We start from the raw sequence: 12,149 nt of genomic DNA, 5'->3' as shown, positions 1-12,149 counted from the left end.
CTCTCCATTAAAGTCAGTGTGTAATGTTTCCTGGCTAACATCAGCTGTGTGCAGCTTAGTTCAGCACAAATCTGCCGCTCCATAGTTCACGGTAACGGACTCACAGCTGGACCAACGAGGCCGAGTGTGTCCGCCACTCTGAGCTACGTTCGTGTTTGTGTACTTGTAGTTTGTACTTTGTTCACTCAGAGCCCACAGAGGACGCAGCGTACGTGATGACGTCACAGCTCAGCTGCAGTGTTTTTCTCACCTTTACCTCCTTCACTGTCACTGTGATTAATATTTACACACCTGCAGAGCTCTGACGCTAAGCTAGTCAGACAGCATGCTAAAGCTAAGCTAACGCTAAGAGCTCTTAAAGACACGAGTTAAAAATGTAATTGAGCACTTTGTGAATGAGAGCAGCAGCAGCACAGAGTTAGTTGATGGTCAGATGGTTACAGAAAGAGCAGCAGACTTTGCAAATGATCATTTATTCCAGCTGTAACTCAGACATGACGTGTAAACAGACTGTTGGCTCTCCTCAAACAGGAAGTGATGCTTCACTTTCAGCCTTCTGTGGATTTTCTTCAGTAAAAGCTGAAGTCAAACTGTCAACATGTCAGCACACAAGCTCACACATGACTGCTTCATCAACATGGAGCTCTGAGTGTTTATTAAAGGATCATTGTGTGAAAGAGGCTCTAACACAGCTGACTGCAGCCTTTAGCTGTGAGCACACAGTGTCTCACATTTACATTCACTTTACTGTCAAACACACTCAGTAACTTTAAACAGCTGCTGTTATCAAGTGAAAACAGCAAAGATTTCAGGGCTGAGCTCCAGTGTTTCTACATCCTAGTAACACCTCAGACAGTCACAACTCATCAGAGCTTCTCATCATCATCAGGACAGATTGAGGTCAATATCATTTCACATTTCTGTGTCATCATCCATCAAATGTTGACACGTAGTGGGTTTGTCATTCTCTCAGCTGACACTGAGATGAAGCAGGAAAGAAGCAGCTGATATTTGGACAGCACACATGATGGAAAGGAGGATTTCAGCTGATGTGCACATGAATGATTTGTGTTTCCTCTGCAGGTGAAGGTAGAAAGTGTGTGTGAGCTGATGTGAATTGAGCAGCATGGATCAGTGTGAGGACAGAGAGGAGGGAGTCCCTCCCTCTAAAACCACTCTGTGTGGGGAACATGAGAGCCAGACCAAAGCTCAGAGGTGAGATGACCATCTCTAACTGTCCATGACTCTTCTCCATGTCACAGCTCAGCACTCACATCACTGCTCCATCATTATTCACAGGAACCAGCCTGGACCTCCACCCAGCTCTGTGTCCTTACAGAGTGACGGGTCTAAAGGTGCTGTTGTTGACTTTAAATCAGGCGTGTGTCGTCCTGCAGAGAGGTAATGTGTGTGTAAATGTTGTTGTGTGTTTGTGAATAAATCCTCCATCATGTTTAATGTCAGCTCTGTTTCACACACATGTTCATATGTGCAGCGCTGTGTGTTGGAGTGTTTCCACAAACACAGCAGATACTCAGAGATTATTTTTAGGAAGAGGAGATGTTCTCAAACTGTCTGTCCTGAAACTCTTCACTCAGTCTGATCCCCACTTCCTGCTCCTCAGCAGTGCTGCCATCTTCATCAACCAGGACAGAAATGAACTGAACTGTTGTTTCCTCATCAACTTCTTTCTGTCTGCTGAATCTGTAGTGAATCAAAGTGAAACGTGTGAAAATGCAGCTGTTAATGATCCAGTTTGTTAGATGAACGTGTGAATGTTGCAGTGTGCTGTTAAACAGTAACACAGTAACTGTGACGTGTCCTGATCTGACAGTAGATCATGTTTGTGTTCTTGGTCACATGACACAGGTCAGCTGTTCACACAGAGTTCATCTTTATAGGCTGGACCAGTTTGGAATAATACTGGGAGTAATGGTTCTTATATGGAGCTTTTCTCCTCTGAGCACTTTGATACTCGCCTCATTCACACATGGAAAGCAGTGCAAATAAATGCAAACACGGTTTTCCTGCACTCATCTTTTATCAGGATGATGTCAGTGTGAGCTGTTTCTATCACATTTAACCTGACACTGAATTTTGCATCATTTCTATACAAAACTGAACACAAGTATGAAAAAAGTGTTTCACAGTTTTACTTTGAAAAACAAACAAACTGTGCTGCAGGTGAACAGTTTGATGGTTGGAATGAACAAACAAACAGACTCAGCAGCGCACAGACGTCCGAGCTTCATATATCGTTGTTAAACTTAACGTAGGAATCACAAACATTCAGAGATGAACTTACACACTTGGCTTTATACGTACTTTGAGTTGAAACGTACTTGATCTGTGAATGATGAAGTATCACAAATACATTTACTGAGAAACGGCCTTTAACTTTAGAATCAAAGTTCAGTTAGAAAAACATTGAAGTCATTCAGGGAATTATGATCTTTGTGTTTTTACAGAGTTTAAAACACAACAAAGAAGTGTCAGTGATCAGGATAACAGTGGAAGGACTCTGGAGGATCATTTGTATTATTGATCATTTTGATCTCTGACAGAGAAACTACAAATACAGATGCAACAAGGGAAGCAGCAAAAGTGACTGAACACAGCTTTTAGAGGCTAAATTCACATTTCAATAATCAAAGTGGCCTCGTGTCTGTGTGTGTGTGTGTGTGTGTGTGTGACTGTGTGTGTGTGTGTGTGTGTGTGTCCATGGTTCCTCCACAGAGTGGACCAGCAGAGCTCAGAGGTTCCCAGTGGTCAGTCTGCCCAGCAGCATCAAACACAGCTGGACTCCATATTTATGGTCTGTACATGTACAACAACTACTTTTATTATTATTAATAATACATTTATTTATAGGTCCTTTCAGAACACCAAGGACTCTGTGGACTAAATGTCCAAAAGAAACAAACTTTGACTGCTGGCACGTCTCTGTGCACAGAAAATCTGCATTGCACACAAAAAAAATCCACCTGAATTGAAATTAAAGTAAATAGGTTAACAATTCAGTTTTGCAGTGTTAGTCAGTGACTGGCTGCTGCTGTATGGGATCAGAACGATGCCACCTTATCCCATAGGCCAGCCAATGATGTGATTCACATTCGTATATACGCAGCTAATCAACGTCGCTGACAGGCTATGACAGCGTCCTTATGTGCCGACACCGGTGTTTTAGCAAAGCGGCTGATGTGGAGTGAAGTTAATGACAACGTGTACAACCATTGGAGTTGGTTTGGTTGTTTGGTTTTCTTCCTGAATAATATTGTTGTTTATATTTACTGCGGGAAGAAACGGTAAAAACAGCGTTTCATAAGGAAAGCGCTCTCCACCTGTGAGCAAAGATGAAACCAAAACACCCCACCCTTTCCTATTGGTAGACAAAAGTACCATGCCGACCAATCAAAACATGATATGGCAACATGGCATTTAGTTGTTTAGGGAGGGGGAAGTTTTAGGAGTGACGGCGTGTTTGAGATGTGAGAGACTTGTGACGTTTAGCACAAATCTTGTGTAGTTAGTGTGTAGTTAGTGTGTAGTTAGTGTGTAGTTAGTGTGTAGTTAGCGTGTAGTTAGCGTGTAGTTAGTGTGTAGTTAGTGTGTAGTTAGTGTGTAGTCAGTGTGTAGTTAGTGTGTAGTTAGTGTGTAGTTAGTGTGTAGTTAGTGTGTAGTCAGTGTGTAGTTAGTGTGTAGTTAGTGTGTAGTCAGTGTGTAGTTAGTGTGTAGTTAGTGTGTAGTTAGTGTGTAGTTAGTGTGTAGTCAGTGTGTAGTTAGTGTGTAGTTAGTGTGTAGTCAGTTTGTAGTCAGTGTGTAGTTAGTGTGTAGTTAGTGTGTAGTCAGTGTGTAGTCAGTGTGTAGTGAGTGTGTAGTGAGTGTGTAGTGAGTGTGTAGTCAGTGTGTAGTTAGTGTGTAGTCAGTGTGTAGTCAGTGTGTAGTCAGTGTGTAGTCAGTGTGTAGTTAGTGTGTAGTCAGTGTGTAGTCAGTGTGTAGTTAGTGTGTAGTCAGTGTGTAGTTAGTGTGTAGTTAGTGTGTAGTTAGTGTGTAGTTAGTGTGTAGTTAGTGTGTAGTCAGTGTGTAGTTAGTGTGTAGTTAGTGTGTAGTTAGTGTGTAGTCAGTGTGTAGTTAGTGTGTAGTCAGTGTGTAGTTAGTGTGTAGTCAGTGTGTAGTCAGTGTGTAGTTAGTGTGTAGTTAGTGTGTAGTTAGTGTGTAGTCAGTGTGTAGTTAGTGTGTAGTTAGTGTGTAGTCAGTTTGTAGTCAGTGTGTAGTTAGTGTGTAGTCAGTGTGTAGTTAGTGTGTAGTTAGTGTGTAGTCAGTTTGTAGTCAGTGTGTAGTTAGTGTGTAGTTAGTGTGTAGTTAGTGTGTAGTTAGTGTGTAGTTAGTGTGTAGTCAGTGTGTAGTCAGTGTGTAGTTAGTGTGTAGTTAGTGTGTAGTTAGTGTGTAGTTAGTGTGTAGTCAGTGTGTAGTCAGTGTGTAGTCAGTGTGTAGTTAGTGTGTAGTTAGTGTGTAGTCAGTGTGTAGTTAGTGTGTAGTTAGTGTGTAGTCAGTTTGTAGTCAGTGTGTAGTTAGTGTGTAGTTAGTGTGTAGTCAGTGTGTAGTCAGTGTGTAGTGAGTGTGTAGTGAGTGTGTAGTGAGTGTGTAGTCAGTGTGTAGTTAGTGTGTAGTTAGTGTGTAGTCAGTGTGTAGTTAGTGTGTAGTCAGTGTGTAGTTAGTGTGTAGTCAGTGTGTAGTTAGTGTGTAGTTAGTGTGTAGTCAGTGTGTAGTGAGTGTGTAGTGAGTGTGTAGTGAGTGTGTAGTCAGTGTGTAGTCAGTGTGTAGTGAGTGTGTAGTGAGTGTGTAGTCAGTGTGTAGTCAGTGTGTAGTCAGTGTGTAGTGAGTGTGTAGTGAGTGTGTAGTGAGTGTGTAGTCAGTGTGTAGTCAGTGTGTAGTCAGTGTGTAGTTAGTGTGTAGTTAGTGTGTAGTCAGTGTGTAGTTAGTGTGTAGTTAGTGTGTAGTCAGTGTGTAGTGAGTGTGTAGTGAGTGTGTAGTGAGTGTGTAGTTAGTGTGTAGTTAGTGTGTAGTTAGTGTGTAGTTAGTGTGTAGTCAGTGTGTAGTTAGTGTGTAGTTAGTGTGTAGTCAGTGTGTAGTCAGTGTGTAGTCAGTGTGTAGTTAGTGTGTAGTCAGTGTGTAGTCAGTGTGTAGTCAGTGTGTAGTCAGTGTGTAGTTAGTGTGTAGTTAGTTTGTAGTTAGTTTGTAGTTAGTGTGTAGTCAGTGTGTAGTCAGTGTGTAGTTAGTGTGTAGTGAGTGTGTAGTGAGTGTGTAGTGAGTGTGTAGTTAGTGTGTAGTTAGTGTGTAGTCAGTGTGTAGTTAGTTTGTAGTTAGTTTGTAGTTAGTGTGTAGTCAGTGTGTAGTCAGTGTGTAGTTAGTGTGTAGTCAGTGTGTAGTCAGTGTGTAGTTAGTGTGTAGTTAGTGTGTAGTTAGTGTGTAGTTAGTTTGTAGTTAGTGTGTAGTCAGTGTGTAGTCAGTGTGTAGTTAGTGTGTAGTTAGTGTGTAGTTAGTGTGTAGTTAGTGTGTAGTCAGTGTGTAGTCAGTGTGTAGTTAGTGTGTAGTTAGTGTGTAGTCAGTGTGTAGTCAGTGTGTAGTGAGTGTGTAGTGAGTGTGTAGTGAGTGTGTAGTTAGTGTGTAGTTAGTGTGTAGTCAGTGTGTAGTTAGTGTGTAGTCAGTTTGTAGTTAGTGTGTAGTTAGTGTGTAGTCAGTTTGTAGTCAGTGTGTAGTCAGTGTGTAGTCAGTGTGTAGTCAGTGTGTAGTCAGTGTGTAGTTAGTGTGTAGTTAGTGTGTAGTCAGTGTGTAGTCAGTGTGTAGTGAGTGTGTAGTGAGTGTGTAGTGAGTGTGTAGTTAGTGTGTAGTTAGTGTGTAGTCAGTGTGTAGTCAGTGTGTAGTCAGTGTGTAGTCAGTGTGTAGTTAGTGTGTAGTTAGTGTGTAGTTAGTTTGTAGTTAGTTTGTAGTCAGTGTGCAGTTAGTGTGCAGTTAGTGTGTAGTTAGTTTGTAGTTAGTTTGTAGTTAGTGTGTAGTCAGTGTGTAGTCAGTGTGTAGTTAGTGTGTAGTTAGTGTGTAGTTAGTGTGTAGTTAGTGTGTAGTCAGTGTGTAGTTAGTGTGTAGTTAGTGTGTAGTTAGTGTGTAGTTAGTGTGTAGTTAGTGTGTAGTTAGTGTGTAGTTAGTGTGTAGTCAGTGTGTAGTTAGTGTGTAGTTAGTGTGTAGTTAGTGTGTAGTGTAGTCAATAGTGTTGTTGTGTGTGTCAGAACAATGAGGCGACTGCTGAGTGTTACAGGTGTTACAGCAGTGATACATCTGCTGCTGTCAGGCCTGCAGGTATCAGGCTGTTGTTCTCCTTCATCTCATAGTGGACAGAAATTATTTTTTGGAGCGACACAAATAATTTGTGTGGCATCAGATTTGATGCAGAACAGCTGATTGTTCTGTAAATAGTTTGAAATGTTTGTTTAAAAAACAACTTGGTTGCATTTTTAGGTAAACAGCTGCAAAAAACTTTGTTTTACCTTTTTGAAGAAGTAACTATGTAATTAATTACCCAGCACTGGCCATTATTCACTGCATTTTGCATCCAGAGTTACAGACTCTCTCCCAGACCTCAGACTCATAATACAAGTCAGAGCTTAATAATAAATAAAAAAATAAATAAAGTTGTGTTTTCAAAATTGGAGTTAAAGTTATTTTTACTTCCAATAGTGTTAACATGCTGCACAGGTCATGAACAAGGTTGTTTTTAATTTTCATTGTAAGTGGGCTAAAGCAGTTAATTAAAAGTAGTCTAACATAAATGCTGTAATTAGATTATTTTAATAAACATGTAACTTGGATGATTCGATGCTGGCGTGACCACAGTGCACACGTCTGCTGTTGCTCACAGTGGTCCAAGGGACGCTCAGGGAGTTTGTGTGTTCAGACACATGAAACATTAGAGGCAACATTGATCACAGGGAAACATTTTAAACATCGAGGCTTTAAACAGAAACCAAAGTGAAACAGTTTGTAGTTGAGATCAGTGAGAATGAAGCTGAATAACTGTTTCTTCAATAACTTTGAGCAATAAATGACAAATATGATGGAAATTAGGAGCATTAACACTTACTAATGATGTGAGTTGACACTCGGCTATATTGAGACGACCACATTAGGTGGTCCTCAACTGTAATGGAAACCAGTGGATCCAGTCCAGTCGTGGCGACCTGTTGTGAGTCGATCTGAGCAGCTACTAATGGAAACGGGGCCACAGATGTGTTTGTGCTTAATAACAATGAATCACAGGATTTTTACATTACTGTTAAAATCTCATGTTGTTTGTTAAAGTGTTGTTAAAGATGGTGACAGATGTACCCTTAGGCCCCTCCTCCATTCAGAGATGGGCTTTCCCTTTTCACATAAATGGCCTCCTTGACTCCGCCCACAAACCAGCGTTCACATTTCCTCAGGACCTTCTTGATGTTGTGTAGACTGAAGTTCAGAGTGGTGGCTCATTCATAAATATTCTGTTCCAGCTGCTGGAGGACAACATCATCACTTTTGTGAAGAACGAGCTGAAGAAGATCCAGAAGGCTCTGAATCCAAATAAGCCCCAGTGCTTGGAGTTTCAGAGGGAGGATGATGAGCAGAGGAGAAACAGCAGAGAGGCATTTGTGAAGATCACAGTGGACTTCCTGAGGAGAATGAAGCAGGAGGACCTGGCTGACCGTCTGCAGAGACGTAAGAGGATTTATCTAAAGATTTAAGCTGCTGGATAAATGAGACACTTGTGACACCAGTGTGTTCAGTCATTTCTCAGTGGGTCAGAAATTGTCATCAGCATTTTGTAAAATATGATTGTTGAAGTTGTATTTTTATTATTATTATTCAGAACTTCCAGCTGCTGTTTGTCATCGTAACCTTAAATCTGCTCTGAAGAAGAAGTTCCAGTGTGTGTTTGAGGGCATCGCTAAAGCAGGAAATCCAGCCCTTCTGAATCAGATCTACACAGAGCTCTACATCACAGAGGGAGGGACTGCAGAGGTCAATGATGAACATGAGGTCAGACAGATTGAAACAGCATCCAGGAAACCAGACAGACCAGAAACAACAATCAGAAAAGAAGACATCTTTAAACTCCCACCTGGAAGAGATGAACCAATCAGAACAGTGCTGACAAAGGGAGTGGCTGGCATTGGGAAAACAGTCTTAACACAGAAATACAGCCTGGACTGGGCTGAAGACAAAGCCAACCAGGACATCCAGTTCATGTTTCCATTCACTTTCAGAGAGCTGAATGTGCTGAAAGAGGAAAAGTTCAGCTTGGTGGGACTTGTTCATCACTTCTTTACTGAAACCAAAGAAGCAGGAATCTGCAGCTTTGAAGACTTCCAGGTTGTGTTCATCTTTGATGGTCTGGATGAGTGTCGACTTCCTCTGGACTTCCACAAAACTACAATCCTAACTGACCCTAGAAAGTCCACCTCAGTGGATGTGCTGCTGATAAACCTCATCAGGGGGAAACTGCTTCCCTCTGCTCGCCTCTGGATAACCACACGACCTGCAGCAGCCAATCAGATCCCTCCTGACTGTGTTGGCATGGTGACAGAGGTCAGAGGGTTCACTGACCCACAGAAGGAGGAGTACTTCAGGAAGAGATTCAGAGATGAGGAGCAGGCCAGCAGGATCATCTCCCACATCAAGACATCACGAAGCCTCCACATCATGTGCCACATCCCAGTCTTCTGCTGGATCACTGCTACAGTTCTGGAGGATGTGCTGGAAACCAGAGAGGGAGGAGAGCTGCCCAAGACCCTGACTGAGATGTACATCCACTTCCTGGTGGTTCAGGCCAAAGTGAAGAAGGTCAAGTATGATGGAGGAGCTGAGACAGATCCACACTGGAGTCCAGAGAGCAGGAAGATGATTGAGTCTCTGGGAAAACTGGCTTTTGATCAGCTGCAGAAAGGAAACCTGATCTTCTATGAATCAGACCTGACAGAGTGTGGCATCGATATCAGAGCAGCCTCAGTGTACTCAGGAGTGTTCACACAGATCTTTAAAGAGGAGAGAGGACTGTACCAGGACAAGGTGTTCTGCTTCATCCATCTGAGTGTTCAGGAGTTTCTGGCTGCTCTTCATGTCCATCTGACCTTCATCAACTCTGGACTCAATCTGATGGAAGAACAACAAACAACGTCCATGTGGTCTAAACTATTTAACAAACTAAAACTCCAATCTCTCCACCAGAGTGCTGTGAACAAGGCCTTACAGAGTCCAAATGGACACCTGGACTTGTTCCTCCGCTTCCTCCTGGGTCTTTCACTGCAGACCAATCAGAGTCTCCTACGAGGTCTGCTGACACAGACAGGAAGTAGCTCACAGACCAATCAGGAAACAGTCAAGTACATCAAGGAGAAGCTCAGTGAGAATCTGTCTGCAGAGAAAAGCATCAATCTGTTCCACTGTCTGAATGAACTGAATGATCGTTCTCTAGTGGAGCAGATCCAACAGTCCCTGAGATCAGGAAGTCTCTCCACAGATGAACTGTCTCCTGCTCAGTGGTCAGCTGTGGTCTTCATCTTACTGTCATCAGAAAAAGATCTGGATGTGTTTATCCTGAAGAAATACTCTGCTTCAGAGGAGGCTCTTCTGAGGCTGCTGCCAGTGGTCAAAGCCTCCAACAAAGCTCTGTGAGTACATTTGTACTCATGTCTTTACTTTTAACATCCAACTGTGTCAGTAATTTATTTCACCAGGCTTTCTGTCTTTTAATGAATTTGTAAAGTTTTGGGATTTCTCCAATACAACTGTAACCTCTTTGATGCCTCCAGAACTCGGTGTACTCGAGACACTGGATTCACCATAAACTCTGATCATCACTGCTGCTGTTATGTTATCAGTGTTTGTTTAAACACTTAGGCTGCATGTGCCTAATGTTGTGATACTTTATATTCACATGCATGCTCCTAGATACATTTCTACTGCAGGTCTATTTTTAGTCACAAATGTTGGTGAAACACTTGCTTTTACATGCATGGTGGGTCCTGCATTAAAGAAAGCATTTGAATTACTCAGTGAATCATGGCAGCCAGAGAAACATCCTTAGTTCCACTTTAAACTAAACTCTGCTTCGGTCTTCCACAGTGTGTTTGTTGTTTCTTTGTTGTTGTTGGCCTGCTCTCTCCTCTCAATCCAATCTGGTTGCAGCAGATGTTTGTCCCTCCCTGAACCTGCAGACTTGGGTGCAGCACCTCAGTTCATCTTCAGTCTGAAACCAGCTGTTTTAGCTATATCCCCTCAAGCACAGCTTCCCTGGTCATCTCTGCTGTGGTTGCTATAAAATGTAATCTTGATTTTAAAAAAAAGAAAAAACTCAAGTCAGACTTGATGCCATTTATTGGCAGCACGGTGCCTGTTTGATGATAAACTGCAGCACAGTCTAAAGCAAACCTTCTGACTTTATTGACTTTATGCATGTATATATTCTTCCTGTTCACCTTGGACACACAACAGCTCTCTGTTTGTTGTGATTGGATCTAGAACACAACTCAGATCAGCCAACATATCCTAATCTAGATGATTTTTAAGGTGGTATCTGGGAGGAAAAGTTAAAAATCAGCTTGGATGGCCTGTACTGTATGATGGCCTTCGTTGCACCACATTGATAGCCATGCAGGGTGGTTCACTCCTTGGGCAAGAAGACCGAGGAGTGAGCCACCCTCGGTCAAAGCTTGGTCATTCAAGCTCACCGTTTTCCCCTTGTTGGTTGATGATAACTATTATTTTTTTTACCTGACTTATAGTCATCATTGTCTTCAAATTAACTCACACACTGCTGACTGCTGTAGCTTACCTGGCTGAGCAGGTGACCCATGTACTGAAGGTTAGAGTCGTGACTCCAGGGCCTGGTTTGAGTCTGCCCAAGACCATTTCCTGTGTGTCATTCACCTCACTGCTCCCTCCATCCTGTCTTCTCTGTCCTATACAGTGAAGACAAAAGGCCTCAAGTTCTGAAAACTCTTCCCCTTCATCATCTTCCAAATCATCTCTCTCATCTAAAATCACCAGTATTCTCTGAGTAGAGAATCTTTTCACAATCTTGAATGATAAGGATCCAAGTGGGTAAAGTTACTTATTTGTTGTGTTCTTATTTGCAGCTGGGATAGATTGTGAAAAACTCTCGGCTGCCAAAATTACATCCAGTTTAGAAGAAAAACATTGAGTGAAGTGTTTGTTTCATCATCCTTCACAACTCATCAACCAGGTGTCACAAACTGCAGCAGAACAGTACAAAGCATGTCATACTGGATGGCTGCAACAACCAGAGTTTTACCTACCTTTGGTATTTCTTGACAGCATGAGCGTAATATTTACTGAACAGAGTCGTCTTCTGTAATCTTTTCAGATTCAGATTCAGAACACTGTATTTATTTTCAAGGGGCTATTAGGATACTGACCTTGCCAACCGTACATACAATACACAAACATCACATTGGAGAGACAGGTCAGGCTAGGTAGCTGGCCGGTCAGCCGCTAGAGCAGCGACCTGGAACTGAACAGCAGAAAATGCACAACATCAGGAAAGATGAGGAGAAAAAAGAACTCCCCCCAGACTGAGCTCCAACAGGGAGATCAGTTTGAGAACAGGAAAAAAATGACCTTAGCGCAGAGCACATGAAAACTCTTAATACGCCATAGAAACACATGACAAGCAACAGGGATGGGTAAAAGGTGAGAGACAGCCGGTGTAGACAGTGCATCCGGGCCTGCAGCATTTGCGCTGGTCCCCTCGACCCACCGTCTGCACCAGGAGGGGATAAGCATGCTTAGGATGGGAAGGAACAGTCTAAACACCGTCTGTTATCAGGGTGAGATTTGTTATGTTCAGCTCCAGCCTTGAGACCACAGCTGGCACCAGTATGTTAGCTGCATGAAATGATGGTGGTTTTCTTTGGTGCGAACAACTGCATGTCAGTGTCACAGCTGATCTAACAGTCCGTCACTCGTCTCTCAATCTCCCGTTGGAGAGCCACGAGCTCCTCTGAGAGGTTATCAGTTTTACGCTCAAAGAGCAAAGTCTGAGAACTCACGACCGCCATGAGCTTCTTCAAGATCTTATCTGTGCTGCGTTCAATGAGCCC

The 12,149-nt window shown here is 42.6% G+C and overlaps 1 protein-coding gene across 1 annotated transcript in view; it reads left to right on the top strand.

Moving 5' to 3' along the window:
- Positions 1–324: 324 nt before the first annotated feature.
- The window catches only part of LOC146490348 (protein NLRC3-like), a 28,426-nt gene continuing 16,601 nt past the window's right edge, over positions 325–12,149 (top strand). Inside the window, exons 1-5 of the mRNA XM_085153316.1 lie at positions 325–1,215; positions 1,300–1,401; positions 2,737–2,815; positions 7,542–7,746; positions 7,898–9,698. Coding sequence (XP_085009442.1) covers positions 1,127–1,215; positions 1,300–1,401; positions 2,737–2,815; positions 7,542–7,746; positions 7,898–9,698 — 2,276 coding nt within the window. The 5' untranslated portion in view covers positions 325–1,126. The remainder of the gene's footprint in view (positions 1,216–1,299; positions 1,402–2,736; positions 2,816–7,541; positions 7,747–7,897; positions 9,699–12,149) is intronic.

This window comes from Neolamprologus multifasciatus, unplaced genomic scaffold (genome assembly GCF_963576455.1).
Source record: "Neolamprologus multifasciatus unplaced genomic scaffold, fNeoMul1.2 scaffold_5, whole genome shotgun sequence".
Lineage (NCBI taxonomy): Eukaryota > Metazoa > Chordata > Actinopteri > Cichliformes > Cichlidae > Neolamprologus > Neolamprologus multifasciatus.
The sequence above is the reverse complement of the archived record's forward strand: the minus strand, read 5'-3'. Positions and strand labels throughout refer to the sequence as shown.